Source organism: Acaromyces ingoldii (genome assembly GCF_003144295.1).
Source record: "Acaromyces ingoldii strain MCA 4198 unplaced genomic scaffold FA10scaffold_2, whole genome shotgun sequence".
NCBI lineage: Eukaryota > Fungi > Basidiomycota > Exobasidiomycetes > Exobasidiales > Cryptobasidiaceae > Acaromyces > Acaromyces ingoldii.
The window spans coordinates 605,028-632,973 of NW_020290248.1; the positions used below are offsets into that span (position 1 = coordinate 605,028).

The 27,946-nt window shown below is 58.9% G+C and overlaps 10 protein-coding genes across 10 annotated transcripts; 6 read left to right on the plus strand and 4 right to left on the minus strand.

The window, feature by feature from the left end:
• The first annotated feature begins 49 nt into the window (after positions 1-49).
• FA10DRAFT_299936 (WD40 repeat-like protein) lies at positions 50-2,751 on the plus strand. Its single transcript, XM_025524773.1, has 4 exons — positions 50-302; positions 393-1,220; positions 1,303-1,428; positions 1,509-2,751. Exons 1-4 carry the CDS (start codon positions 147-149, stop codon positions 2,703-2,705), a joined length of 2,307 nt encoding a protein of 768 aa, XP_025378518.1. The 5' UTR covers positions 50-146; the 3' UTR covers positions 2,706-2,751.
• Positions 2,752-3,959: 1,208 nt separating this feature from the next.
• On the plus strand, positions 3,960-6,320 carry FA10DRAFT_228928 (hypothetical protein; the record flags this gene model as incomplete). Its single annotated transcript, XM_025518772.1, has 2 exons — positions 3,960-5,466; positions 5,533-6,320. The coding sequence occupies 2 exons, from the start codon at positions 3,960-3,962 to the stop codon at positions 6,318-6,320; spliced, it is 2,295 nt and encodes a 764-aa protein (XP_025378519.1).
• A 214-nt stretch (positions 6,321-6,534) lies between these two features.
• Positions 6,535-8,378, plus strand: FA10DRAFT_265186 (Aldo/keto reductase). The gene is made up of 2 exons (XM_025520957.1): positions 6,535-7,026; positions 7,091-8,378. The coding sequence occupies exons 1-2, from the start codon at positions 6,702-6,704 to the stop codon at positions 8,290-8,292; spliced, it is 1,527 nt and encodes a 508-aa protein (XP_025378520.1). The 5' UTR covers positions 6,535-6,701; the 3' UTR covers positions 8,293-8,378.
• A 1,095-nt stretch (positions 8,379-9,473) lies between these two features.
• Positions 9,474-12,980, plus strand: FA10DRAFT_265187 (hypothetical protein). The gene is made up of 5 exons (XM_025520958.1): positions 9,474-10,323; positions 10,400-11,710; positions 11,775-12,052; positions 12,117-12,231; positions 12,292-12,980. Exons 1-5 carry the CDS (start codon positions 9,571-9,573, stop codon positions 12,919-12,921), a joined length of 3,087 nt encoding a protein of 1,028 aa, XP_025378521.1. The 5' UTR covers positions 9,474-9,570; the 3' UTR covers positions 12,922-12,980.
• Positions 12,980-14,355, minus strand: FA10DRAFT_238776 (hypothetical protein). The gene is made up of 3 exons (XM_025519150.1): positions 14,136-14,355; positions 14,016-14,069; positions 12,980-13,949 (listed from the first exon to the last, which is right to left on the minus strand). The coding sequence occupies exons 1-3, from the start codon at positions 14,314-14,316 to the stop codon at positions 13,114-13,116; spliced, it is 1,071 nt and encodes a 356-aa protein (XP_025378522.1). The 5' UTR covers positions 14,317-14,355; the 3' UTR covers positions 12,980-13,113.
• Positions 14,356-14,679: 324 nt separating this feature from the next.
• FA10DRAFT_265189 (hypothetical protein) lies at positions 14,680-16,455 on the minus strand. The gene is made up of 2 exons (XM_025520959.1): positions 15,980-16,455; positions 14,680-15,894 (listed from the first exon to the last, which is right to left on the minus strand). The coding sequence occupies exons 1-2, from the start codon at positions 16,426-16,428 to the stop codon at positions 14,751-14,753; spliced, it is 1,593 nt and encodes a 530-aa protein (XP_025378523.1). The 5' UTR covers positions 16,429-16,455; the 3' UTR covers positions 14,680-14,750.
• Positions 16,456-17,971: 1,516 nt separating this feature from the next.
• FA10DRAFT_258729 (hypothetical protein) lies at positions 17,972-18,791 on the plus strand (the record flags this gene model as incomplete). Its single annotated transcript, XM_025519929.1, has 4 exons — positions 17,972-18,232; positions 18,307-18,480; positions 18,514-18,621; positions 18,654-18,791. The coding sequence occupies 4 exons, from the start codon at positions 17,972-17,974 to the stop codon at positions 18,789-18,791; spliced, it is 681 nt and encodes a 226-aa protein (XP_025378524.1).
• Positions 18,792-19,132: 341 nt separating this feature from the next.
• FA10DRAFT_284262 (DnaJ-domain-containing protein) lies at positions 19,133-20,593 on the minus strand (the record flags this gene model as incomplete). Its single annotated transcript, XM_025523906.1, has 4 exons — positions 19,133-19,478; positions 19,537-19,886; positions 19,953-20,106; positions 20,178-20,593. 4 exons carry the CDS (start codon positions 20,591-20,593, stop codon positions 19,133-19,135), a joined length of 1,266 nt encoding a protein of 421 aa, XP_025378525.1.
• Positions 20,594-20,816: 223 nt separating this feature from the next.
• FA10DRAFT_292234 (CBF-domain-containing protein) lies at positions 20,817-24,849 on the plus strand (the record flags this gene model as incomplete). Its single annotated transcript, XM_025524391.1, has 6 exons — positions 20,817-21,252; positions 21,288-21,819; positions 21,859-22,845; positions 22,912-23,293; positions 23,355-23,936; positions 24,006-24,849. The coding sequence occupies 6 exons, from the start codon at positions 20,817-20,819 to the stop codon at positions 24,654-24,656; spliced, it is 3,570 nt and encodes a 1,189-aa protein (XP_025378526.1). The 3' UTR covers positions 24,657-24,849.
• Positions 24,850-27,874, minus strand: FA10DRAFT_64780 (hypothetical protein). Its single transcript, XM_025525624.1, has 2 exons — positions 27,595-27,874; positions 24,850-27,519 (listed from the first exon to the last, which is right to left on the minus strand). The coding sequence occupies exons 1-2, from the start codon at positions 27,791-27,793 to the stop codon at positions 24,965-24,967; spliced, it is 2,754 nt and encodes a 917-aa protein (XP_025378527.1). The 5' UTR covers positions 27,794-27,874; the 3' UTR covers positions 24,850-24,964.
• Between the last annotated feature and the right edge of the window lie 72 nt (positions 27,875-27,946).

Below are 27,946 nucleotides of genomic sequence, written 5' to 3' on the forward strand. Positions count from 1 at the left end.
CTCCTCCCTTTCAGTGACAAGGGCGCATTTGATTTTGACCTGGCCGTGCATTTAGACCAACACCCCCCCTCTTCACCTTCTACTTTCTTTTCCCATCCTTCTCCTCCCCTCTGTTCCGCTTGTCGCTTGCGAGCTGCTCGGGCACGATGTCTTCTTCGCCGGCACCGACGACGAGCGAGTCGCGGCGGCGGGCCGAGATCGAGGCGAAGCGGGCCAAGCTGGCCGAGCTCAAGCGTGCGCGAGAGGAACGGACGAGCCGGCTGCAGGCTGGCAGGAGCAGCGATACCCGGAGTGGTTCCGAGGTGGGTGTGTGATGGGTGGCTCTCTCGGTCTAGATGCTCAAAACAGGCTCGGGCTTCTCGTATGCGCGCTGACACTTGAAGCACAACCAGGCCACGACGCCGTCGTCGAGACGGGACATTGATGACCTCGTCGCCAACCTCGTCGGCAGCCGGACTCAGGGCACCTCGAGCCGAATGAGCATCGGGCCTGGTGATGGTAGGGGTACGCCCTCGAGCCCGAGAAAGTCCGGTACAGAGGTCCTGGCAGGGTATGGTGGCAGGAGCGACTACGATGGCGCGTCCGAGGGACAGAGCATGGCGACGACGATGGTCAATCGCGCCGATGGCGAGGCGCAGGGGACACAGGTCGTGGGCCAGCCCAGGGCGAGGTTGGTGGACAGCGAGGTGCAGACGGACTCGCTCGATGCGCCCGCTGCCGTTGCCAAGAAGGAGAAAGTGTACTATACCAAGGAGATCCAGACGACTCTGCGGAGCGGCGGAGATTCGGACTCGGAGGACGACGAGGCAGGTGGGGACAGGACGATAGGACCAAATGGCGTCTCAATTGCGACCGAGGAAGCTATCCGGGCCAAGCTGCTCAAGGAGCAAGAGGTCGAGAGGCTCAGGGCAGAGGAGGAGCACATGAAGCAGGAGGAAGAGCGGCTCGAAAAGGAGATCGAAGAGGGCCTCCGAGAATTGACTGGCGAGGAGCTTGGGGCCATCTATGGCGCGTCAGAGTTCACCGAGTTCGTCGAGCAGAGCAGCAAGATCATCGAAAGGGCCCTGACAGATACGTATGACTACCTCAAGGACTATACGCTGCTCGACGACCGCGCAGCCGACGACTACGAAGGCCGGCAGGTGAAGTCGCAGCGGGTCTTCTGGGACGAGCGGCTGTGCAGGGGACGGAGCATCACGGCTCTCGACTGGTCCACAAAGGTATGTTACCCCGCTCTATTCTCCAAAGAAATTCACCTCGCTGTACAATAGCTGACTTGATGCGCCCACTCCCTCTCGTCAGCACCCCGAGCTTGTCGTGGCCAGCTACAGCCGGAGCGAGTTCAGCGCAAACGACGAGCCCGACGGCCTTGTTCTCGTCTGGAACATGCATCTGGCAGACCGACCCGAGTTTGTCTTCCATGCTCAGGTGGGTTTTAAAAGCTTCCTTCATTGACGAGCAGAGTGCCTCTCCATGGACACTGACGATTTTTTCAACGGCAACGGCAGACGGACGTGCTCTCTGTGACCTTTTCGCCCTTTCATCCCAACCTCGTCATCGGCGGGACCTACAGCGGACAGATTCTGATCTGGGACACGCGAGCACGGTCTCTGCCCGTGCTCAAGACGCCACTCTCGGCGGCCGGGCACACGCACCCCGTCTATGCGCTTCAGCTCGTGGGCACGCAAAACGCCCACAACCTCGTCACGGCCTCAACTGATGGGACCGTGTGCTCGTGGATGCTCGACATGCTCGCGAGACCCCAGGAGACGCTCGAGCTGCTCAACACGCTCCATCCAAAGACGGACGAAGTCAGCGTCACCACGATTGCCTTTCCCGACCAAGAGACGACCACCTTCTGGGTCGGCACAGAGGAGGGCAGCGTATACCAGGCCGGACGCTACGACCGTGCAGGGGCCAAGGCCGGTCTGAATCTGCAAGACGTCTTCAAGCGCCATTCTGCGCCCGTCACGGGCCTCCATTTCCACCCGCTGGCCGGACCCGTTGACTTCTCCGACCTCTTCCTTTCGTGCAGCATGGACTGGACCTGTCGCCTGTGGCGCAGCAAAAAGCAGTCTTCGTCTTCAGCGTCGGCGTCGTCCTCTGGCGGCGGCGGCGGCGGTGGTGGTGGTGGTGTTGGTGCCGGCAGCAGCAGCACCGGTGGCGTCGCGGCATCAGGTGCCGCGCATTTGCAAGGTAACTCGAGCAGCCACGCCATTGCACCGGTACTGAGCTTTGACGAGGCGAGCGACTACGTGTACGACGTCCGCTGGCATCCTGTCCACCCCGCCCTCTTCGCCCAGGTCGACGGCTCGGGCCGACTGGATCTGTACAACCTCAACGTCGACACGGAGCGGCCGATCATCAGCACCGTCGTCGGTGCCGGTCGCGCCCTCAACAAGGTCGGCTGGGACCGCAAAGAGGGCCGCAAGCTGGCCATGGGCGGCGCAGAGGGTAAAGTGTACGTGTACGACGTCGGCACGCTCGCCAGCCCGGCCGAGGACGAGTGGTTTGCGATGCAAAAGACCGTCGCTCGGCTCCTGAGTGCCACTTCGTCCGCGTCCGGTGCTGCGGCCCCGGGTAGCAGCGGCAGCACTAACAATGGCAAGGGAATGGGCGCGGGGATAAGCGCGCTGGACGGCGGCGCGGCGGCGAGGACCAACCTGGACCTAGAGAGAATCAGCCAGCGCTTGGCGGTACGATAGCCATCTTCAGTCTTTTGTCGTTCATGCTTGATCAATTATTACCATGTCATTGTTCAGCACGCCTGCAGCAAGAGCTTGATAGCACGTTAAGAACGGTTTGGCTAGTGAGGGCATCAGAGAAGCAAAAAGAAAAGAAAGGCAAAAGAGAACTGGAACTGCAGCACCCAGGATTCCCGCGTGGTCCCCCACCGCAGTACTGACTAGGCGATACCGTGCTTAACTTCGCAGATCGGACGGGATGCGGTGTTTTCACGGTTCTATGGCCGCAGATGGATAATAGCATGGGCGAGGGAGACATGAATCAGAAGAATTGTGTGGCCACGAAGAAGGTAGGTTTGACGTAGTGTTCGTCAAGAAGGTAGGTTTGACGTAGTGCGGTTGACGAACACACATTCCCTCCCCCTCCACCTGCAAGACGGAAAAAGTGAAAGAAAAGAAGGTCGCGCGCGAGCTTTTCCCTTTCCCACTGCCATCCAAAAGTAAGCGACTCGCCAGTGCGCCAAGCCGCTTTTGACGAGACGAGACAAGGCCAGTAAAGAATGTCAGGCCGGGAACGGGAGCATGCATCCGGCACGCAACGGAGCGAGCATCGGGAGAGTCGTCGGCACGAGTCCGAGTCAAAGGTCAAGTCCAAGTCAAAGGCGTCGTCGAAGTCGTCATCGCACCGTGCGAGATCCAGGTCCCGGTCCAGATCACGCGAGAGGGACAGGCCATCGCATCGTCACCGACATGGGCATCGGCGCGGTGACGGCGAGGCCGAGGCCGAGACGGAAGAAGAGCGGCGGGAGCGCAAGCGCCAGAGGAGAGAGCGAGAGCGGCGCGAGGAAGAAGAAGACGACGAAGACGAAGACCGCGAGCGAAGGCGACAGCGACGGCGGCGGGAGAGGGAGAGGGAGAGGGAGACTGAGAGGGAGCGAGATGGGGATGGCCAGAGGGTCATTGATGAGAGCGAGAGAGGGGAGAGCACATCGGCTGGAAGGACCGTGTATGCTGATGTGGATGATGAGCGTTACAGCAAGGTGAGTCCCAGTGCGCTCCTCGAGGAATCAAGAACGACGAGCCTGACTTGGAGAGGTGTTTACAACACAGACAACGTCGAATGTGCCTACGTCTGAGTCGCTGGACCTCCGGTCGCATGCAGCCCCCTCGCACGCCGCCGACCCTGCGCCGCTGCCCGAGAGCGCACCGACCGAGACACCTCTGCGGCGCGACGACTGGATGCTGAGTGGCTCTGGCCATGAAGCGTCGTCGGCTATGGATGATGCCGCTGCCGATGAAGGCGCAGCAGGGGACCGCAAGCGAGACCGCAACGACGAAGACGGCTTCTTCGATTCGCTGGGGACGTACTCGCGGACAAAGGCACCTCGGCCAGAGAAGCCCAACCCCGACGATCTCAAGGTGTCGTCGAGGGAGCTCAACACGCAGTTTGCGCAGGGCAAGAAGCTCGACGAGTACGAAGACGAGAGGAGCAGCAGCAGCAGCAGCAAGAACAGAGACGGGAACCAGGGCAGTGCCAGAGGCGCCGGCGCCAGCGCATACGGCGGACCCGGGCACCAGTGGAGGATGATGAAGCTTCGGCGGGTGTACGAGGCGGCCGAAGAGGAAGGCAGAGACGTCAAGGAGGTGGCGCTGGAGCGGTACGGAAGCCTGGATGACTTTGAGGAGGCCCGGAGGGAGCGCCAGTTCCTCGACGACCAGCGGGGTGGCGGCGGCGGCGGCGGCGGCGGTGGCGGCAGGGCAAGGGCCGGAGAGGGCCACGTCAGCGCAAGCAGCAGCGGCCGCGCAACACCTACCACGGCAACAAGGCGGCCTGGAGTGGCTGGAGGCTTCATGTACTCGGACTCGCCCGGCCTGCCGTCGAGGCCGCAGTCGCGGCAGTCGTTCCGCAAGCCAGGCGAGGCCTCAGCACCCTCGACTCCCCTCGGCGGGCCTCCGAGTGCACCGAGGAGGTTCCAGCAGGCCAGCCTCGAGACTGACGCAACTGCATCGTCGCCGTCCTCCTCGGCGACGACGACGCCTAAGCCATCGACGCCAATCCCAAGCGTCTTCACGCCCACCACCACAACAGCACCCCCCAGGAGCAGCAACCTTGCCAGCTCCGAGGCAGGCGAGAGGCAAGACGCGGTCCAGAGGGCCGTCGAGGCGTCTGACGCGCGCGAGGCGGACAGCAGCAAGGCGGCCGCCGCCGCCGCCGCGGCCATGGACCCCGTCGCGCTCAACAAGCTCTCGGCAAAGGTGATGCGTGCCGAGATGTCGGGCGCGCCCAATGCGGCCGAGCTCCGCGAGAGGCTCGAGAGAGAGACGGCGAGAGCCAAGGCTGGGAATGGGGGCGATCACGGGCAGGGCTGGAATGCAGGCAGCGGCGGCCAGGATGTCCAGGTGCTCCCCACGCTCGATGCCCGCGGCAGACTCTACGACGTGGGCACGGGCAAGCCGGGCGACGAAGACGATGAAGCGCGAAGACAAGCGCCAGGCAACCGTCGCAAGAAGGCCGACAAGTTTGAGACGAGGGACAAAAAGACCGGCGAGGTGCTGCGGTACAATGCAGACGACGACGAGCAGACGCTCGCCGACCTGGTGCGACAGGAGAGGTTTGGGGCGGGGAGAAGGGACCAGAAGGACATGGACGCCGAGCTGGCATCGCGCATCATGGGCGACAAGGCATACAAGGACGACGTCGACTACGTGGACGACAACGTCGAGCGGCTCTCGAGGAAAAAGGTCAAGAGCGATGGCGCCAAGCGTGAATTTGCCATCCAAGGTGAGTGCATCCTCGAATGTATGCGCTGCTTCAACGAGTCCAGCTTGCTGACACTGTCGTGCACAGACTTTGCCAAGACGAAAAAGGCTCTCGACAGCTGCAACCTGTGCTGGCAGGACGAGGGCCAGCGGCCGCCGCGGACGACGGTCGTCTGCAGCGGCACGCGATGCTACCTCGCGCTGAGCGAGACGGAGCCGCTGACGCGCATCCACCTGCTCATTGTGCCCATCCAGCACCACGTCTCGTCGCTCGAAGCCGACGATGACACGTGGGAGGAGATCAAGAACTTCATCAAGTGCCTCATGCAGCTCGCCGCCCAGCGAGGCGAGGCGCTGATGATCTGGGAGACGGTCAAGTCGGTCAAGCACCACAAGCACACCTTCCTCGAGGCCATTGTCGTATCGCGCGACGTGCAGGACGATCTGCGTGGCTACTTTCAGCAGGCGATTCTCCAGGCCGAGGGCGAGTGGTCGCAGCACAAGAAGCTCATCACGTTTACACCCTCCAGGCCGTTCCGACGGAGCCTGGTGCCGCAGCTGCCCTACTTTATGGTCCAGTGGGACCACAAGGGCGAAAAGGGCTATGGCCACGTCATTGAAGACGATGGCAAGGCCCGGCACCGCGGCGGCGGCGAGGACGAGGACCAGTACGAAGACGAAGAAGAGGGCCAGGAGTTTCCAGTGTATTTTGCCGCCGAGGTCGTCGGCAACGTGCTCGACCTCGAGCCGAGACGCTGGAGGAAGCCCAAAAGGATGCAGGCCCACGAGCAGAAGCAGAGACTGCATGACTTTAAAAAGGAGTGGGAGCCATTTGACTGGACAAAGATGCTGGACCAGCAGCCCTCGTCGGCGTGATGTACTGTACTGTACTCTCTACTCTACTGCTGCTGCTACTACACATTTTGATTACACTAGTCAAGCACTGCCAAAACCACACCCAGATCTTTTTTTTCTGGCTTTTTTTTTTCTTTCCTTTGCTTTTGCTCCACTTTTGCAATCTTGTGCGCGTGTCGGGGTTTTTATGTCATCATTGTTCTGATTTTAGGCTTGTTTTGCGCAATTGCAATAAGTTCTGCCTTTTTCTGATCTTCCCGCGCTCCGCTTTGCAGAACCAACCGTCGCATCAGGCCTCGATAGTAGCTAGCTATAAGCAAGCGCGTCAGCCAGCACTACGACGACATAGGACGACGACGACGCAGAGTGCTGAGCGGAGCTGAGCGGAGCTGTCGGGCCAGGATGCCCAGAGTGCCTGCGGTGGACCCCTCGCCCGACGAGGTCCTCGTCAAGGCTGAGCTCGACGACCTGGTCCCCGAGGCGCTCCGGGGTGCGCCACTTGCTACCGCGCCCCGCATCTCTCCTCGGCAGACAAATGGCGCGGGCAGCAGCAGCAACGGAAGCAGCAACGGAAGCAGCAACGGCAGCGTGCAGCGCAGCAGAAGCAGAAGCAGGCACCTGCCGCCGTTCAAGCAGGGGTGCCCGCCGCTGCTCATTGGCGGCAATGGCCTGGGCGAGGGCATGTACCATTCCGACGACGTCATCCGCGGCCTGGAGCCGTACCGAAGTGAGTCCGTGGAGAAGCAAATGAGTGTTCTTTGAGAAAGAAGAAAAGACTGAACAATCGACAGTGTTTCGCTTGGCGCTCGAGTACGGCATGAATGCCATCGACACGTCTCCCTACTATCACCCCTCGGAGATTCGCCTGGGCCGGATCCTGCGCACCCTCGCGCCCCAGTTCCCACGCCACTCCTACTACCTCTGCACAAAGGCCGGCCGTAACGGGCCAAACAAGGGCGATTTCGACTACCGCGCCCAGAGCGTGCGGAGGAGCGTCGAGCGGAGTTGCCGGAGGATGGAGACGACGTATCTCGATGTCGTCCTCATGCACGATGTCGAATTCGTTGCCGAGAGCGTAGGGCCCGCCCAGGCCGCAGGGTTTGCCGCCAGGGACCTCATCGCCGAGACCGACGACGATGGGCCCGTCCACATGGCTTGTGGTCTCGCCCCGGCCCAGGCAGGCAAGAGCTTTGGCCAGGGCGACGACAGCATCCTCGAGGCCGTCGCCGAGCTGTTCCGACTCAAGGACGAGGGCATCGTCGACAATGTCGGCATCAGTGGCTACCCCCTGCCCACGCTCCTCCGCCTCTCGAGGCTCGTCTTTGCCCGCCTGCACCGGCCCCTCGACGTCGTGCTTAGCTACTCGCACCACACGCTCCAGAGCGACCTCCTCGTCGCCTACCTGGACCACTTTCAGCGCTGCCCTCTGCTGTCAGAGGAGCACAATTGGGACCCGCCCCGCGTACTCAACGCCTCGCCCTTTTCCATGGGCTTGCTCACTGACGATGGGCCGCCAACCTGGCACCCTGCCCCCCTCAAGCTCAAGCATGCATGCATCAACGCTGCCAAGGCACTCCAGCAGGCGTCAACATTATCACCTGCCAATCAGATGCCGTCCCTCACCCAGACGGCGGCCAGGTTCGGCATGCGGGGCTCCGAAGTCGCTCGAGCCGACGCACCGGGACAGGCCCTCCTGCCGACACTCGTGGGCATGCGCGACGTCGAGCAGGTCCACGCCGCCGTCGATGCCTACCGGGTACTTCTCGCGGGCGCGCAAGCAGCAGCAGCAGCAGCAGCAGCAGCAGCCTCACATAATGACGACAACGGTCGCCGTCCAAGGCCTTTAGTTGGCGAAGATACTGGCGTGGAGCGAGACGCAGCCGCGTATCGGCGGTACGAGGCACAAGAAAGGGCAGAGACAATGGTGCGCGACGAGCTCCACCGCGCAGGATTTCAGCACTGGTCCTGGGCCAGTCCGGGAGGGGACGCATAAAGGCACTGACTGTGCCAGATTCTTGTATTCTGGCTGCGATAATCTTTGGGTTCTTACTTGCAATGGCACACTCGCGCATCCTCCTTCTCCTCTTCCTCGCCATCCTGAGTTCTCTTCGGCATAGCACGTGCTCATGCTCATGCTCATGCTCGAGCATTCTGTCGGCCGGACATTCTATCACTCTGTCTGTCGTCTACACTACTCCGGGCGGGTTCCCGTGCCAGATATGACCGCGGAGCTCGTATTTGCTCGTATTTGCTCGTATTTGCGAACATGCGAATTTGAGCTCGCGCGAATCGCACTTTTACGATGCTGCGACGCTAGTATCCTAGTCACTAGCCGTAGTAGTAGTAGTACTGTGGGCGACATCTTCGATACCCCGAATCTCCGGCGCGGAGCCTTGGACCTGCTCTCTGGCCTTGTCCTGGCCGCTTCGGCATCGCATGAATTGCCACTTTCTCGAGAAGCTAAGAAAGGTCATCTCTCTCTCTCGTTTAATCGCGACAGAGCAAAAAAAAATCCCGCGTCGACTCGTCGCCTACTTAGTGGTAGTAGTGGGGGGACCCAGGATTCGATGAAGCCCTTTGTATGTGATATGACCTTGACTCCACAAGAGGATTCCAACTTTCACCCGATTTTTAGAGGCGATTTCTTAATTTTTATTTCTCCTCTGCGTTAGACTAATTTCCATTTAGCTCCAGTAATCCTCTCTCTCTCTCTTCTTTTTTGTTCGTTCTTTCATTGCAGATCAGACATGCTTCGCTTTTGGAATCTGTACCGTACTACTCGAGCGTGCAAGCCGGTTCGACGGAACTCGGCCCGCGAAGCATGAGAGGTATATATCCTGGCCACTCGCTGTCAGCTGCATTTAATCAAAATTTTCTTGTCCAGAATCGCCGATACAGGCGCCTTCTCTATCTAACTTAGAAGAAGTAGTCTACTTAGCGTAGGACAGTGTACTACTGTACGTGCGCTCCTCGATCTATACAGTGTAAAATACCCAAGCACAAGCTAGTAGTAGTAGTAGTGGTAGAAGTCGGAGATCAGCATCAAACTAGAGGCTGATTGGGCAAAAAAAGTTATGAAAAACATAACGAGGGGAATTTTACCAGTAGTAGTGCCTGCATTAAAGCTGCGACGTCACCCAGCTATTCGTAAATCCGCCTTGAATTCATGCCTGTCATCCCGCAAGGGTAGGCCTACAACGACGACGACGAGTCCCTCCCGCCACCATCGAGGCCACAACGTCGGCGGTCGAGAATAGGAATCGCGTGGGCCATGTACCACGGTCACTCTCTCCACCATGGCCGCGGCGGAGCGGGTGGGGGCGGTAATGTCGGTGGGCAGCAGTCGCCGCAGACCTTTGCGCCGCCGCTCCCTCCTCACACTTCTCGCTCCGCCGCAGGCTCACGGCTTTTGATGTCGCCCCGCTCAGCCTACTCCCTCTACCAGAGCCCGTCGCAAATGCAGCATCAGCCGCACCCCCAACCGCAGCAGCAATACCAGCACCAGCCGCACCAGCAGCAACAACAACACAAGCAGGTTCAAGCGTTGCAACAGGAGCAGCAGCACCAGCACCAGCACCAGCACCAGCAGCCACATCCACAGCAGCAACAGCATCCACAACAGCAGCAACCACCGCAGCAACAAGTGGCTAGCTACCAGGAACACCCTACTTCTTCCTCTTCTCCTATGCTTCATCAGTCTTACCCAGCCGACTATGGGCTCATCCAGCACGGCAGCACCTACGGCAGTGGAATGCACCAGGCAGAGGCCCCTTCGTCGCGCGAACAGCGCACCTCGCACGAAAGGCAGTCGTCTTTGTCCGCATCCTCGTTGAATCATGCCCGAAGCGGTCCTGCTACCGCCACTGGCCTGGTCGGCAGCACGTCGACCAGCGGCGGCAGTGAGGACCCGTCACCGACGAACTGGTCAGTGATCGGACGGTCGCTCTCGTCAATCGCTGGCGACATGTCTATGTCTGTTCGCCAAAATGAGAGCGTGATTGGTCTTTTGGACAAGCTCGTTGCTGTGAGTTGGCACCCGGGCCTTGATTAGCCGTGGACAGGAAGAAAGGGGGACTGACTCAAGGCGGCTGTCTATCTAGCGGGTCGACGCTCACACAGAGAGCTTGTCTGTGCTCATGAAGCTGTCTTCCGAGATCAAAGCCACGCAGGAAGCGGCTTCCACGTCGAATCGTCGACGCCGCTCGCCCTCGAGGTCCCCGGATCGTGAACATAGGCGTAATCGCAGGAACGAAGCTTCCACGAGAGAGAAAGGAGGCGCTTCATCAGCTCGTCAGTACGATGCTTCCACTGGGCTTTCGACTATGAATGTCACCGCGCCCGATCGCCAATTTCAATCAGCTCAAGAGCCTGTCCATCCGCCGTCGTTGCCTCCTCCAATGGCTCCACCCGCTTCGTCAATCTCCGACGGGCTCCAAGCCACAGCTGCTCCAGCACCTCCACCGCCCTCTCACACTCCCCACTCTGTCCCTCCTGCTGCGGATCGCGGAGGTAGATATGCCATGGAAGATCTTCAGGCCAGGCACGACTATCGCCATCAATCAGCCATGTCCAACCACCTTGACATGGCTCAGTCGATGCAGGACAGCCGCCAGCAGCAAGAACTCACGGGGCCAGAGGAGGGGCTATCCCCTATGTCAACCGCACCTAAGGTCGCTTTCATGCTCAGCGCCAACGAGGACCCGCCCATCTCAGCCGAAAGGCGAGGGCGCAGCGGAATTGGTCAGGTCAACGGTCTCCAGCATCAACAACAACAACAGCAGCAGCAGCAGCAACACGACCATCATCAGGCACCGCCACCGCCGCCACCCTACCAGCCCACGCCTCTCAGTGCTAGGGTCCAATCACGCCAACAACGACATCATGTCCAAGACCAACTGGGTCACGTGGAGCAGCAGCCACCAGCATCAGCACCTCAGGCGCACACTGTCAATCAGCTGCCTTCGCCTGTGTTTCCCGAGGCTCTTCGCGCAAACGAAAGCCTTGATCAGGCGTTTGGCTTTTCTTCTGGTCCGGCGATAAATAACACGACGCACACCAATGGCGGAACAGGGAGCGGTAGTAACAACGTCGGCGGCGCCGGCGCCGGCGGTGGTGGACAAGTCGGCAACGATTCGCGTTATCATGAGCACATGTACGATGGCAGTCTGCAGCAGCAGCATCACTCCTCTTCTTTCTTGGATGAGGCGGGTGTTTTCCCTTCGAGTGGCAGCACTGAACAGATGGCAAGCTCAGACGCGGACCCAGCACACGGTCGAAGATCATCAGCGAGGATCACCGTACGTCAGCCTAACAATCGCCGTTCTCAGACTGCAGGCGAAGGAGAAGGGGTGCAGGAAGCTGTGGGCGACGAGAGCAATTTCCTTGACGGAGAGAAGTTGGAAGATTGGACGGTGAGTCTCGCCCTTTTCGTGAAAACATGTTTTTGGCATGGCTTAATCGGAGCTTCTCGAACAGTTCTGGCTCGCACCTCGGGAGCCGCCAATGAGCGCGACTAAGGGCTTGCATCGGGCAAAGTATCAGACAATCTCGCAAGTTCGTCAAGAGAGGAAAGCTGTGACAAAGCGAAGCATCGCAACGATTGGGAGAATCCCCCTGAAGACGTACCTCGAGGTCGCTGATGCCGAGTATCGTGCGATCAGAAGGACTGCTCGGAGAGTGTACAATGATTGGTTGGAACAAAATGTGCGGCTTGCAAAGCAGGAGAAGGACCGTGTCACGGCCTGCATCCACAAGTGAGTGCAAATGCGCTGATCATGCTGTTGAGATGATAGTTCGACTGAATGCTGGCACCTGCAGAATCGAGCATGACCATGCGCTCTTGGCTGACTGCGAAGGCCATTGGAAAGCGAGGGAGCTACTGCAACAAGTCATCGACAATGCAATTGATGAAATGACGCTTCATCGCAAGAGGGTAAGTCTCGTCCTTCAACCTGTCAGACGAGGTGCAAATTACTGACTGTATGGGTGACAGGCTGCCAAGCAGCAGGAAGGGGCAGATAACGGGAGACACCATGGTGGTGGAGGAGGCGGACCCGCAGCAGGCGGAGGCAGCAATGGTGCTGGCGGTGGAGCAGGAGGACGGCCGAGGAGAAGCGGTGGCGGTAGCGGCGGCGGCGGCGGCGGTGCCAGTGGCGGACCTGGGGCCGCAGACGGGAGCAACGGCGGAGGACCTTTCAGAGGCACGCGAAGGTCAGCTGCGCAAGCTGGACTTGATGATGGCGCGGCCATACCCACGCAGAGAATGAGATCTGCCACGACGACGACAGCATCGAGTACGGCTACCAAGACGAGCGCAAATACCCACTATGCTCGTAGCTTGAGCGTTACGAGTCTCTCCGACGATGACGGCAATGATTTTAACGACAATGAGAAAGGAGGAAGGAAGGGCGACGCTGCATTTAGGGACGCAGAATCAGTTACGTCGACGATAGGGGCGCACAACCAGTGGATCTATCCTCCTACAGCGAGCCTCATGACAGCGACTTTGGGTCAAAGCCTCTATTCGTACAGTCCACGAGCGTCTACTATCGTCTTCGGCTCGCACTCACGCTCAGCAATGGAGCCATACAGGCCCTCAGGGCTTGCGTCCTCGTTGGTTTAGTTATCTCGCCCTTTTCTTTAGGTCAGACTGTGTAGCAAAAGTGTATCATGAACCGGTAGACAGTGAAATCTCATATCACATTCGATTAACAAGGTCTCCTCGACTTCAGCTTCCAGGGACAGGGGCAAGTAAGGAAAAGATAGAGAAAGAAAGGCGAGGAACAAAAGGAGTGGAATGAGCATCAAGGTCAACTCAAGGGATGGGGACGGGCTCCCCCTTCTCGTCGCGAACGACGACGACTTCAACGTCGACGTGCTCGCCCGTGTCCATGAAGACGACGTTGGTCATGTCGACTGGGTCCGTCCGGATCTTTCTCTTTTCGAAAAAGGTGCGGCCGAGGACGACTGGGAAGTACGAGTCTTCGGCCAGCATGACTGTGCAGGCGACGCTCTTGGATCCCACCTTGACGGGCCACTTGCCCAGGTTGGTGATTCCGTTGAAGCCATACGTGCCCGGCGTCGTGTCCTTGGGGATGAAGCCGTGGTTGAGAGCAAAGCTGCGACTGACGTAGACATGCCTGTAGCCGCTCTTGAGCATCATGGGCACGTCATCGACGGGGCCCAGGCTACCCTTGAGGAGGCGGACGCCGAGCTGAGAGTGGAATTCTTGAAAGGCAATCTTGTGCGAGGGCACCAGGCTCTGCGCAGTCTGACTGAGCTTGGCTCTGGCCGTCTTGTTGCTCCGCATCGACATGGCATCCATTGCGGGCGTCGTTGTGGGGTAATCTGGCACCACTGGCTTGCTGTAGCCTGGGTGTGCAATGGGCTCTTGTGGCGCAGGGTACAGGATCGAGTCTCGTCCGCCGGTAGTCTGCCCTCCCGCCTCGGTGTACTCGTCGACGGAGGTGACGCGGTTCGGTGTAACCCGATGGATGCTCACGGGTCCTCCCTTGCCGCGACCAGGCGTGCGAGCAACCAGGGTTCCGTCGTTTGTCACCGGAATGTTGGCGACCACCGGACGCACTTCATCCTCGTCGGAATCGTCGGAATCATCAGTCGCCTGAGGAATTTCAGGTGACTCCAGGTAAACTTGTATGCGTGGACTGTCAGCACTGCAGGGCCACGAGACTCAAAGAGACATTGGAAACAACTCACGATCAGCTTCCTTCTCGTTACCGAACCGCTCAACGAAGATGTCCCAGTCATCATCTGCCATGTTATCCGAATCAGGTCTGAGCGTCTATCAAGAGGCCATAGTGAGATAGTCAAACTCACCGTCTTCAAGGGTGAAGGACTTGCCTCCGTGTCCGTACTTGACCGAGAGCGGAATGCCGTCTTTGAGGTCAAGCCGGATCTTTGCGGCAGCACGCTCCCGGATCGTAGAGAGTGTGTCGGTAGGCTTCATCCGGAGGCTGAAGTTGGGCAGTGCGCCTGGATGAAAATTCAAGACGACCATGGCTGCGTTGGTTGAGAAGGTGGGTGGGGGTATGCTAGGGTCACTGGACGATTGATGATCGTTCCACAGAAGTGAGAGTAGCGCCGCGACGCAATTGGACTTTACAGTCTAGCCTCCAGCGCGTGCTACTGTTGCAGAAGGAATAGTGGAGCGGAGGCCGGCAGGGTGACGAAAGCATGCATTTCATTGACCCACGTGGAAATTAGGCCCTTTGGCTTTTGGCCTGAGGCGCTTTCTGCCACCTCGTACAGTGCACATACCGGGGTTGGCCCATTGGGTATCATCTTTTGACATACATCAAGATCGTCTTAATCTCACACCGGTCAGAGGCCGGAAAGCGGGAAGGGAGGGTATCACTTATTACGTTGACATCAAGCTGGAGTGTGTTGTAGTAGTACATGATGATAAAAACTGGAAACAGAGCCTGGGGATGCCTACAGAGATCCCTTGATGAGCTGTGCATCGCCATCACGGTTGAGCTTCCAGACGAGGCTGGCTTCTTGAGCCCAAATAGACCCGACAGGTGCGCCGTCATCTGCCACATTGACGGGGAGGAGGCTCAAGTCCCTCTTTCTCCAAGACTTTTCGACCTTGGCTGGGCCGGCGAGCCTTGGCAGTCGCTGCTTGTCTGGCCCTGTCTGCAAACGTCCCAGCTGCGCAGCAGCCGCCTCGCTTTGCCCTTGAGTCAGGATCCAACCGGCAAAGCCAACGGGGGAGCCCTCTACAAAGGGGAGCTCCACGATGCTTGCTTCGACGTCGAAGCGCTGGCTCGCTTCGAGGGCTTGCGGGAGCGCATAGACGTACGCCTCTCGACAGAGCTGCACCCTCTCGTCCTCGGACTGGCGCTGCGAGCGCTCGACCGACACGGGCCTACGATCCCTCTGGCTCTTCCTGCTCTTCGACACGCCTCTTAGCTGCATTCTTTCGTACGAGTCCTCGCCTGTGGCTTGCTCCGTGGCTGTCGCGGTGGTGGGCGAAGAGACTGTCGCGGAGGACGAGGCAGTCTCGCTGCTCAGCTCACGCATTCTTCGTTCCAGCTCGTCTAATGTCTTGTCCTGGGATCCGTTACCGGCCCGCGTTGCTTTGCGTCTCGGCGGTGGGCGATGCCACCGCAGGAATGCGACGCTGATGCGCTCGAGGCGTGCATTAGACTGCAGCAGCTGAGTGATGTGCGAGACGAGATGCGAATGATGCTCGACCCGATAGAGCGTCGGTGCGGTAATGTGAAGGTGGGTGAGTGTCTTTGCCGTGGGCGCGGCAACGAGGACGCGCTGGAGGGCAAACGAGCCAAAGTCGCCGCCGATGAGGTGGATACGCCGCAGAGAGGTGACCTTGTCTTCTTCATGGCTGGTGTCGCTCCCCTCTACTCTTTGCTTTTCCCGCTGGAGATGAGGTAGCAGGCCAAAGAGACCCACAGTGACGCCAGTGAAGTCGCGGCAGCGGGGCAGCGGGAAGTTGAGGTTGCCGCCCTCATAAGGCGCTAGAAACCAAGGTACGCAGTCAACAAAGCCGCAGGAGACGACATTGGCGGCGCATATGCGCAGGATGAGGGTGCAAAGATGCATCAATGACTCGTGCCTGTGTAGTGCCTTTCTTCGTCAGCTTGCTTTCCCCACCACATCGCCTTTGGCGGGCGAAAACATGCCAGCCTTTCAAAACGCACTCATCCCACGTCGCTTCTTGTCCTTCCCCCTCGATGCCTGGCTCGAGCTCGCCGCGTGCTTCGCACCAGCCGTTTTCATCGTAAACGGCCTCGGGCTCCTGGTCCTCTTCCTCGTCGCTTGTCGACGCCTGGTCCTCGTCGCCGCTCTGCTCCCAGGCGAGCAACAGCTCCCTTCCTGTTCTTTTCCTGCCCTGCGGGCCCTGAAAAAAGAATGAACGGACGCAGGCGGCGAGCTCGGGCCGAGCGATGAGCGTGCTGGCGAGACCCTCGAGAGCAGCACGGTCGCGCACACAGATGTGCCGGTAGAGGAGCGTGACAAGGTGTCGGTGGTGAGCCCTGGACAGTACAAGGGCCGCACTGGCAAAGGACGAGGGTGAGACGTAGTAGAGATGCTGCAATACCTCCAGCTGGATCTCGAGCGGGAGCACCGGCAGCGAAGCTCCCTCCATGGCGGCGGTTCTCGTCGTGGTTCACAAGCTAAACCTCCAAGCACCTGCGTGGTGGCCCGTCCGCTCCACTTCTGCAATTCGTGTTCCAATGAGAAGCCTCACGTGCACAAAGCGTCGCGATGCTTAATATCCCAACGGTGCTGCACAAGTTGAGTCGGCCAACCTATACGTTTGAATCCGTAAGACGCACGTAGGCGCAGGTTCGAGTCCCATGAAAACCAGACAGAGATATCCGCCCAGCGTCAGAGCCAGAAGAGCCAGAACCAGGTGTGTGGCTAGGATTAGCCTAAAGTTAAAGGGGAGTCAGCGTCCGCTCCGCCCACGTTATAGTCTGATGGGAAAGAGCACAGAGGAAAACGGTAGTGTCGCGACGCTTTTTTTTTTCTCAAAGGTCCCTCAAAAGCACCTTGCCCAGCAAATTTAAACTTTCGATGCCAGACTCGGCTGAATTTTGGTCTGATGGTCTCGACATAAAACACAGCAACAAACAGGTGCTTTCAGCTGCGGCCATAGAACCGTGAAAGCACCGCATCCCGTCCGATCTGCGAAGTTAAGCACGGTATCGCCTCGCTGTTCGAGTAGCAGCGGAGTGCACCCAGCTTGCCGAATAGGGCCTCACGACAAATTGAAATTGTGGAAGCGCATCTTCGGAAGTGCGTCTTCGTTTGTAAACAATACGAACTTGCACACTACACTACTACTACTACTACTACTACACTACTACACTACTACACTACTACACTACTACTACTACTCTACAGCTACTACTACTACTACTGATGTATACTTCGCCTCCTTTATTGGTTATGTCACAGTGAGATAATAAGGCAAGCCACGCACGGAAGGAAGCTCGATGGCCTTGTCGCTCCTTCCGCAACTTGCCTTTAGGATTTCCAAGCCGGCTGACGGTTAGCTACAGCTGCCTGCTGCAAGGTCCTCTGCTTGCTGTGCCAATACTACTATGCAAAGCGGGAGGTGAGTTGGAAAATCGCCATTGTCGGAGCGTCCTTGGGCCACGTGTCTATCGGCGCACGGCCCGTCCGGTTCTCACGCGTGCTCCTCCCTGGACGAGTCAAAGGCTCGTCCTTGATGTACATACTTCTCTTTCTCTATCTATCACTTCAATCTTATCGGCATCGCCCTCGAATTCAGCTCCGTCTGAGAGGGCACCGGTCGGTGCGCGCGCAGCGCGCAACGATTGTCGGCGATGGCGCCAATCGCGAAGCGATCGACGCCGCCGAAGGGACTGGTCTCCCTTTGAGACAGATCAAGCAGTTCGGGCGTACTATACAGCCCCAGCCGGAGGCCTTCGCTGACGCTCCGGCACCCCGTTGAGGATTCGCAGCAGATCCAGTACTTCCTCGATAATCGTACGCTCCGCCGTGGTCGCCGGAGACGACCACGTGGCTACCGCTGCACCCGAATTCGCAACTAGATGCCAAGTTTGGGGGAAGTTTTCCTTTGCGTCACAAGCACACCGCACTGAAGGGAACAAAAAGCTTCAACGAGATGCTACGACCAACAGAAGTCCACAACCACGACAATGTCATACGAGTCTGCCGCTATCAGGCTGCGTCGCCTCCGTCTGGGGGACATCAAGGTTCCCGTGCTCCATGGCGAAAAGACACCCCCGCGCGAGTTTGACAGCTCTACCGAGGAGACGCTGGATCTGGTTAAGTGGCACAACAACACCAGGAAGCCAGGTGTTGCACTCTCAGCGGGCGTCGCCAACCCGACCGCGCCCATGTCTTTCCTCACAGCGAAAAGCTGCTCAAGCAGCTTCACGCCTGGTCTCGCTCGACCGGTCCGTTCTGAGGTCTGCCACAACAGCGAGCCCGTCGCAGGTGCTCGGTTGACAACCTCGTCTTCTTGAATCAGGACTTCCGCATGTACTTTGAGCCAGGATCCGACTTTACGCTCACATTGACGCCCAGTCTCGCGACTCTGATCGAGGTGGCCATCTCACTCAAAACCTTTCTCGGCAGCAAAGAGAATGACGAGTTGGAAATCTGGACGCTCGGCGTGCCCGCAGTCGTTGACGGAGTTGAGGAAGTACGTCGGCCGAGCTGATCGATTCCAACGCAGGACGCCCTGTCTCCTTTTGCCAGGCCCTCGGACCTGGGCGACGAAACGGCGCTGACCGAGCCCGACGAGGGGGACAAGGGCGGCGCCGACGACGACGACGACGCCGACGTGCCGACCTCAGGGCGCTGGTGCGAAAGCAGAAGCCTACCATGGTCGACTTCCTGGTCGCCATCCGTGCGGTCGAAGCGTACCGGGAGCGCGTGGCTGCCGTCGAGGTTGAGCGCGACGAGGCCTATGCACGCTGGCTCCTCAATCAGGCCAAGGAAAAGGCGTGGTGAAGCCTGGCGCTCCGAGCCCTGCGTACCTCGCCGCCGTCGTTCCCGGATATCGACGCCAAGCTGTCGACCATCGACGCAAATGCCCAAAAGCTCGAAGACGTATTAAGGCACCTCGAATACTGCCTCTCGCACCATGACGGCTGAGATGGCAAGGCGTATAATCAAGAGTATCGCCGCACGACTACGTGCTTCTTCCTTCTCGTCCCTGTAGTCAGTACTGCGGTGGGGGACCACGCGGGAATCCTGGGTGCTGCAGTTCCCCTCCTCTTTTTGGCGCCCATTTGGCCCTCCTTCTTTACTTCTTGCTGACTAGGCTCTTCATTATAGCAATGACTGATTCTCTATGATACATGCGCACCATCTGTGCTAGAATGGGGTTGTCGTTCGATCGCTGTGTGCGACGAAAGCGCGGGCGGAGCGACGGCCGAGGAGCCGGGGGTCCCGCTAACCGCTGCCGAAGTCGGTGCGACATGCCCTGTCTGGCTTTGCTGCCCTCGATGAGCATCCACCTGAGCTCGGAGGAGTCGTCGACCGAAAAGGTGGATCCAGGCTTCTTCGGCCTTGGATGGCGCCCGAAGCTTCGCCCTGGGTTCGTGCGACCGGCTCGCATGGGCCTCTGCAGCATCGCGAGCTGCGCCTTGTACCGTCGCAGCCGACGACACTGCTGGTGGCCTCAGCGGTTGCAGGCTTGTCTCTTTATCAGCATTCGCAGCTCTCGATGCATATTCGATGGTGCCACACTCACCTGTGAGCCATGCTGCGGGCACTTTCGATGCGTACGGCCGTCGACAAGTCTTGCATCTTGGCCATGGCCTGCACCATGTCTTGCATGCCTTTCTCGTTGTTCTTTGCGCTTCCTCCCTCCAGCGACGCTAGTTCTCGCATCTTGCCCATGGTGCCCCCCAGGGGAGGCAAGAGCGAGCCGATGTGCCTCGAGGCGAGGTTGACGGCGATAAAGGTGGTGTGGAGGCATCCTACGAGGTCGTGCACCGTCTGAGTTGGGAGCAGGACCCTGACAAGAGCAGGTGGCGAGGCAGGAGCGGTGATGAGGCTGACTTCGAGGGTGAAAAGGAGCACTAGAAGCGCAGTTCGCCACTGTATAGGAGGAGCAGCCGTTAAAGGCATGCGGCTGAGGAAGGAGGGAGGGGTTAATGCACTCACGAAGGTGAAGACGGCTTCTCCATTGAGCCAATTCATGGCTCCAAAGATGAGAGGGTTGATGATGTAGAAGGAGAGAGAGTGGGTGACGCCCTTTGAGAAGTACTCTCGCTCGGTGATGGTATCGCTCCCCCATCGCATCACCTCTGGACCGAAGCTGGTATTTGGACCGGCTCGCTTCGGTCAGCAGAGCTTCTTTTCGCTAGGCACAACAGCTGACAGGCTCACCGGTCGTATGCGAAGCGCTTTGTCGGCTCTACCAACCCGTCATGCGCCCGTCTGAGCAGGATAAAGAAGGCCTCGCTGCGCGCACCTCCTCCCACCTTGTCTGGGTGGTAGATGCGGGCGAGTTTGCGAAAAGCTCGGCGAACATCTTCTGTATCGCAGTCGAGAGATATTCCAAGGACTTGGTAGAAGTTGGCTTCGCGACGGAAGAGAGAGGCATAGATGGTATAAATGAGGTACGAGGCAATGACAAAGGCCCTGGCCACCTGGTTGTGGTGTTGCTGCTGCTGCGCGTTGGACGGGAGCGCAATGATTTGCGTCTGGTAGACCGCCCGCAAGACTAGAGTGGTGAGGATGTTGGGCAGGACGAGCCATGACACCAGCGGCACGAAGCTCGACAGGGCATCTGAGCTGACCATGACACCCAGCTGTCCTAATGGCTCAGTTGTCGATGCTCTCAGGAATGGGCGTACGCCAAAAGGAGGCAGGTGTTGATGTCGGCGTTGCCCATGGGCGCGGCACGTGCAGCCGTCCAAAATTTTGGCTTCAGCTTTTTTTATCCTTCCATTTTTTTTTGGATGTGGAAGTTCCGAAGACACCTGCTCTCCAATTCCTTCCTGGCCAGACGCAGTCGAAAGAAGCATGGCGAGGGACTTCCGTCCGAAAGCAGCTCGAGGCAAGAAGCCTTCAGGGCAGTCCAGGCAAAAGAAAGGGGAACAGTCTGCGACGGGTGCGAACAGCGTCGTACAGGCCAGCACAGCAAAGCCACGCAGGGAGTGGAAGGGTGAAGCAGCAGCTGCAGCTCCTTCCTCTGCAGCCGACAGGGACGAAGAGGACTCTTCTTCTTCAGAAGACAACGTTGACGATGAGACGCTGCTCAAGGAGATCAAGTCGATGGGCGGCGACAAGCAAGATCTGGACCTCATCAGGAAGCGGGGCAAGGGAAAGGCGAAGGCGTCGCGTGATGATGATGAAGCAGAAGAAGATGTGAGTGGTGTACTATTCATGCAGGCAGGGAGAAGGCGCACACAAGCTGAGACGTTTTCGTTCGGCAGGAGGACCTCGGCAACGATCTTTTGTCTTTCATGAAGCAACTCGATTACAAAGCAGCAGGCGTGGACGCACCCAAGCTGTCAGTCGTCGCAACCAAGGACAAGTCGAAAGACAAGGCCAGATCTGTCGAAGCAAAGAAGATCTCGCCTGCTGCAAGGGATGGTGCTGAAACAGCAAAAAAGGGTTTGGTGGATGATTGGAAGGCACAACGGGAGGCCAAAGCAGCAGAGCGGAAGCAAGAGAAGGCAAAAAGCCAAGCTCAAGACGAAGGCCAGAGCTCTGTGCCTGCCAAGCAGCAAAAGGCATCAAAGGATTCATCCGTGGATGGCTTCGTATTTCCGCCCACCACAAGATGGAGCGAGGCCACGCTTCCTCCTCTTCCCGCAGCGGGAAAGACCACCGCCGCGGTCAGCGACGCCAAGATGGCCGCAATGCAAGCGCGAGGAAAGACGCTGCTGGATGCCGACAATGCTCGTTATGCGAGCATGACGGCCAGTGGCTCTGGACAAGGCCACGGGATGCTGTCATCTTCGGACGCCAAGTTCATCTCCGAGCTTCTGGCGCCAGGAGGTGGCGCCAAAGGAGGAACACTGTCCGACAGAATCGCAGCCCTGACGCTTCTGGCCCAAAGCAGTCCGGTCCACAACCTACAATCGATGGATACGCTGCTGAGCATGGCCGCCAAGAAGAATCGAGAAGAGAGCGGCCGGGCTACTCGAGCGCTGGCAGACGTGTTGGCAAAGGGAGGTGGACTGGGTGATCGGAAGCTGAGGTACTTCAGGGATCAGCCCACCGTGACCCAGCTCGCCGTCCTGTTCGATGATGGCGACTCGCAGACCCGCAAGATTGTCGATATCCATCTTATGATTGCTGCCTTTGAGGACCGGCTCAAGAAGTTCTACTTCGAGTTTCTCCAGACGCTCGAGACGCAGACGCACGACACTCTGCCCTTTGTCAGAAAGCAGGCCGTGTCGCAGATCTTCATCCTGCTGCGCGACAAGGCCGAGCAGGAGCAGAACCTCCTCCGGCTGATCACCAACAAGCTTGGCGATGGCGACCGGAGCGTGGCAAGCGCTGCCAGTAACAGCCTCCTCCAAGTCCTCACCGTCCACCCTGCGATGAAGGCAATCATCGTCAACGAGGTGGCAAACCTGATCATGCGGCCCGTCGCGGCCTCCAGCACCATCAGCAAGGACCCAAGCCTTTCGGCCATCGGGCGTCACAATGCGCATGCACGCTACTACGGTACTCTGACTCTCAACCAGACGATGCTGACCAAGCACGACGAGGCTGTGTCTAACCGTCTGATTGCAATCTACTTTGACCTCTTCAACGAGGTACTTCGGGAGATGGACAAGGCGGACGGTGGTAAGGAAGAGACGATTGAGGAGGCTGCCGCCAAAGAGGAAGCCGAGCAAAAAGCAAAGAAAGAAAAGGGGCGCTGGAGAGATGGTGCCAACGGAAAAGGCAAGAAGGGCAAAAACGGCAAGGGCAAAGGAGCTCCTCATAATCCCCAAGACGAGGACAAGATGGTGCAGGATGCCGATGCGAAGCTCATGGCGGCCATCCTGACGGGTGTGCGACGAGCCATGCCATTTGCCAAGGTCGACACCGAGATGTGAGTCTTTGAAGCATGTCTCCGTTGCTTGCTTCTGGCTGATCTCAACTCCATATCCTTATTCAGCTTTGCGAAGCACATCGACACCCTCTTCCGTATCACCCACACCAGCACTTTCAACATTGCTCTCCAAGCACTTCAACTCATCTACCAAGTCAGCATCTCCTCGCCTCTTTCTTCTTCCTCCGTAGGCAGCAGCAGCGCCAGTGGAACTTCATCATTGACGTCGAGCATCGGCGATCGCTTCTACCGGGCCCTCTACGCTAGTCTGCTTGACCCTCGGCTAGCAACGACCAGCAAGCAAGCGATGTACCTCAACCTTCTGTACAAGGCTGTCAAGTCGGACGAGGACGACAAGCGAACGAAAGCATTCGTCAAGCGCTTTGCCCAGACACTTCTCCATGCTGAACCACCGTGGATCTGTGGATCCCTCTTTCTTCTCGGCGAGGTGAGCAGCTGATGACCTGGCCATTATCAATAGCGTACACTGAAAGTCGCTCCTTCAATAGCTCTTCACGGCAAAGCCGGGTCTGCGCATGATGCTGACCGAGCCCGAGGAAGATGATGAGGAACACTTTTACGACGTACCCGATGATGGTGAAGACGCTGAAGGAGGAGAAGTCGACAGCGCAGCAAAAAGAGAGGCGCTTCGCCGGTCTTTGGCCCAAGAAAAGAAGAAAGAGTATGACCCGCTCAAGCGCGAGCCTCAATATGCTCGGGCCGAACTGTCGTGCCTCTGGGAGATGACCCGGCTGATGGCGCACTATCACCCCTCCGTCTCGTTGCACGCCAAGCAGCTCCTTGCTGGCGAGAGGGTCACGACGACAGCAGACTTGACCTTAAACACGTTGAGCCACTTTTTGGACCTGTTCGTCTTCAGAAACCCCAAGAAAGGTGCCAGGGACGCAAGCAAGGCAAAGCAAAAGGGCGTCAGCATCATGCAGCCTGCCGCCGCCGCCGCCTCGGGGCAGAGCGCCGCCATGAATGGCGGAGGTGTCGTGAGGATCAAGGGTGGAGGTGTTGGAATGGACGAATACGTCAACTCGGAAGCCTTCTGGAAGAAAAAGGCTGGCCAGGTGCCGGTCGATCAGGTGAGCTTACTTGTGGCCAATGTTTAGCGGTGAATGGTGACAGAGATGATGTTGACGCGGCTTTTGCAGCTCTTCTTCCACAAGTACTTCAATCAGAAATTGGAGAGGAGTCAGGCGGCTTCAGATGCGGCGAAGAAGTCCCACAAGGACCGAAAGGTAGGCGAAGAAGAGGAAGCTGACTCCGCGACCGGAGCAGAAGAGGACGATGACGTGGACGCCGAGGATAGCGATGACGTTATGATTGAGGGAGAGGACGAGATGGGAGGATCAGACGACGAAGAGGAGGAAGAGGACAGCGATATGGAGCGTGAAATCTGGGAGGAGATGAAGAGGACCATGCCGAAGGAGCGCGGTGATGAGCTGCTGGACGACGAGGAGGAGGAAGAAGACGACGAGGATCTGGACATGTACGAGGACAGCGATGACGACGAAGGGGGCGACGAGGAGGACGAAGATGGAGAGGAGGGGATGTTTGAAGAGGACGAAGACGACCTCATGCCATTCCACGGCTTTGACGAGGATGGCGACGAGGACGAGGAAGCGTCGAGGAGCGCTAAGAGGAAGCTCTCTGACGTTGGCGACGAGGAAGAGGAAGGAAAGGAGCTGAGCAAGAGCCAAGCAAAGCGGAGAGAGAGAAAGAAGAAGAAGGCGCTTCCGACGTTTGCGTCGGCAGAGGACTTTGCCCACCTGCTGGGCGACGACGAGAGTGATGAGGAATAGTAGCCGCCACAGCTGGGACAGTGCCAATTGTAGCCTTTCAACTAAAATCTTCAATAAAGGAGTGTATGTGAATGCCATTGATGGACTGGAACGGCGACTGGTACAGATGATAAGAGTACGACATGTGCGACTGAAAGAAAAGTGATTGCGGCCGTAAAATAGGTAGGAGATCGCCAGGAGCACTGGGGAGCAGGCCCGAGTCCGGGAAGCTCTCAGAAGTTACACCGGTCAAGCAATGTTGACCAATGGAGGAAAACTTCCGCGTGAAAACCCAAGCATCAACTGGTTCTCTCTCTGTCTCTTTTACTTTAAGCACCCGTGCTGGTCCTCGTATGTCTGCGAGGTCTGCCGGGTGTTCCGATGCTTTCTCTGCTGCTCTTCTTAGACAGCGACGCGACGCTCTTGCGTCTCTTGACCTTGTTTTGTTGCGCTTGCGCCTCCTCGTCGTCCTCATCACCATCATCCAGGCCCATGTCTGCACCTTCGCCTCCGACCTCGTCCCCGTGGACATCAAAGAACAGCTGCTGGAACTGGAGCTGCTGCGGGACGGGCTCAAAGCGCTGCATCGGCTGCGGTTGCTGCTTGTCGCCTGAAGACAAATCCTCCTCGACGGGCTCCCAGCGGGGCCCTGTCTTGGCGCTACCGTGCGACTTTGTCCTCGTCCGACTTCTCCTGCCTCCTGCCGGCTTCTTGTTGGACTTGCCCTCTTCCTGCTCACCGGCGCCAGGTGTCGCCTCGTCTGAGCTTCCGTAGCCCTTGAGCGGCACCTTGTAGGAGCCACTGGGTGCGACGGCCGAGCAGAGCTCTTCGGCGTCCTCCATGCCATAATTGACGAAGGCAAACTTGCCCGGCTGAGGCAGAGCCACGCTGGGCGACTTTGCGCTGCTGCTGCCCCCTGGGTAGGCCATGTCGGCCGTGCCAGAGGAAGCCGTTGTTAGGACAGAGGAAGCGTGCGAGTGTCTGCGGAGGTGCTTTTCAGCCTTGGACGAGGGAGACTTGGGCAGGTGAGGGAGCGGAGGCACCGCGGGCCCCCCCTGGCTAGAGAGAGTAAGACGTCGGTTGCTGGCGATTCGGCGGGGCGACCTCGAGGGCGTGGAGGCATCACCAGCGGCGGGTGGTGTCGTGCGGAGGTTCGGCGAGCTCCGTGTCTTGGAGGGCGACTTCTTCTTGGGCGAAGAAGCCACCTGCTGCTGCTGCTGCTGGAGCTGCTGCTGGAGTTGCAGCTGCTGAAAGTGCTGAACGTGGGGCATCCCGCCGAAGATATGGCCGTACGAGGAGGAGTCAATCACGGGTGGATTCTTCTCATCCTCCCGCTGTTGGTGGTGTTGGAGGTGCTGTGGTTGCATCTGCGCCTGCGCTTGCCGAGGGACCGACGACAGACCCAGTGAGTTGCCCAGCGTCATGAAGTCCGTCTCCTCAGCGGATTGTGGCGCGCCAAAGTTGTCGGGGAAGGCAGCACTTTGTTGGAAGTGGGAAAAAGCCGAGGGCGAGAACGGGAGCGAAGTTTGGGGTCCACCGGTGGACGGCACCTGATACGCAAACGGCTGGCCCTGGTGGAAGGATTGGCCTCCCATGGAGGCCGAGGGTGGTGCGTGGTCTTGCATCGAGAGTGCGTTGAATGCACTGGAGGGAGTCGACAAGGACGAGGAGCGCGAAGGCAGGCGCTGCTGGTGCTGATGATATCTTGTGGCTGCAGGAGCCAAGGGATGGAGCGGCGTGATGGGTGTCATCATACCAGTAGTAGAGTTCGATCCGCCGGAGCTGGCGGTGCTAGGGCGCCTCTGACCGCCTGGGCTCATGTTGGGACCTTTTCCCTCCATTCCATACAAGAGTGCTGCCTGAACGGCCCTGGCTGCCCGCTCGCTTGCGTCCTGACCAGAGAACTGCTGGCTGGGGGTGACAAAGTCGTTGAAGACGCCCAGCCGATTCGCCGTCTGCTGCGAGATCTGCGACGCCTGGAGATCGGCCAGGATCCGTTGCCTCTGTGTATCTGAGAGCGAGCTGAAGGGCAGGGTGGCGCTGTGAGGCTGCTGGTGCTGAGGATCCCGCATCACTTCCACCGCCTCGTCTTCGTCGTCCTCATCGCCATTCTTTCCCTTTACGGGCTGTTTAGAGCCAGGAATGACGACGGGAGAGGGAGATGGCATGTTGCTGCCCTCTCGCATGTGAGCCCGACGCTGGAACAGTGCACCTGTCGAGGTGAGACCGCTTGGAACCTTGGCAGCGCTCCCAGACGATTGGCCCTGCTGTGGCTGTTGGCCATGAGCCTGCTGCCGCCCTTGCTCCTGCTCCTGCGAGTCGGCATCCATGGCCTCGCTCATGACTGCATTTGCCTTTTCTCGAGACCAGCCCAGCTCTGCGAGGAGGTTGTCGATGCGAGATTTGCTTTGGCGGTCCACCGCTTCTCCTGGCGCACCTTCCTCAGTGCGCATGGGAAGCTCGGGAGCGCTGACGCACTGCCGGACCGACTTGTCCGCATCCAGCCGGTTGCCAGCAGGCGAGAGGCTCCTCCTGCGCCGCGCATCTGTGAAGCTCGACTTGCGCGAGCCCGAGCCCAGGCCCACCATCCTCCGCTTCCGATGGAGCGTCGTGGCCGTCGTGGCCGGCGCAAACCAAATGTCATTGGCGCCCTGGTCCTTGTCCGAATCGTCCTCGGCTTCGTCGCCGAAAAGCAGGAAGCCCGCATCGGAACGCAGGCTGTTGGACGAGTTCCAGGCGGGCAGATGGAGCGACGACGAGGGCACCGTCCGCCGCTGCGTCTCGGACTCACTCGTCGAGGCAGGCGAGGAGCTGGCCACCTCGTCCGCAGAGAGAAGCTCGTCGACAGACAGCGACTCCAGGTTTGTAAACGCATTCAGCTCATCTGCAACAGTCCTTTGTCAGCATCCCGCTGCATCGTGCACTTGCACAAGAATTGACATCACCAGCGACGACTCACCGTTGGACTTTGCCCAAAAGGACTCGACGGGCCCACTGGCGCCATTGAAAAACGGCGTCCAGCTCGGGCTGTTGAATTCGGAAAAGACACCGGCCGAGATGGCTCCACGCCTCGTCTCGACGAGGCCCGTCAGCGTGAGCGTGCCCTCCATGGGCTGATAACGAAGCGACGAAGGGGACAAGGGCGGGGAGCCTGCCATCCAAAGAGCAGCCTGTTGAGCGTCGAGCCTGTAAAGACGTGCCTGCCTCCGTCCTACGGGTGTCGAAAAGGAGAAAACGGATCGGAAGAGAGGGTGAGAAGAAAAGGAGAAGGGAGTGTGTTGTTGTTGTGTGTAGGTGCAGGAGGCACGACC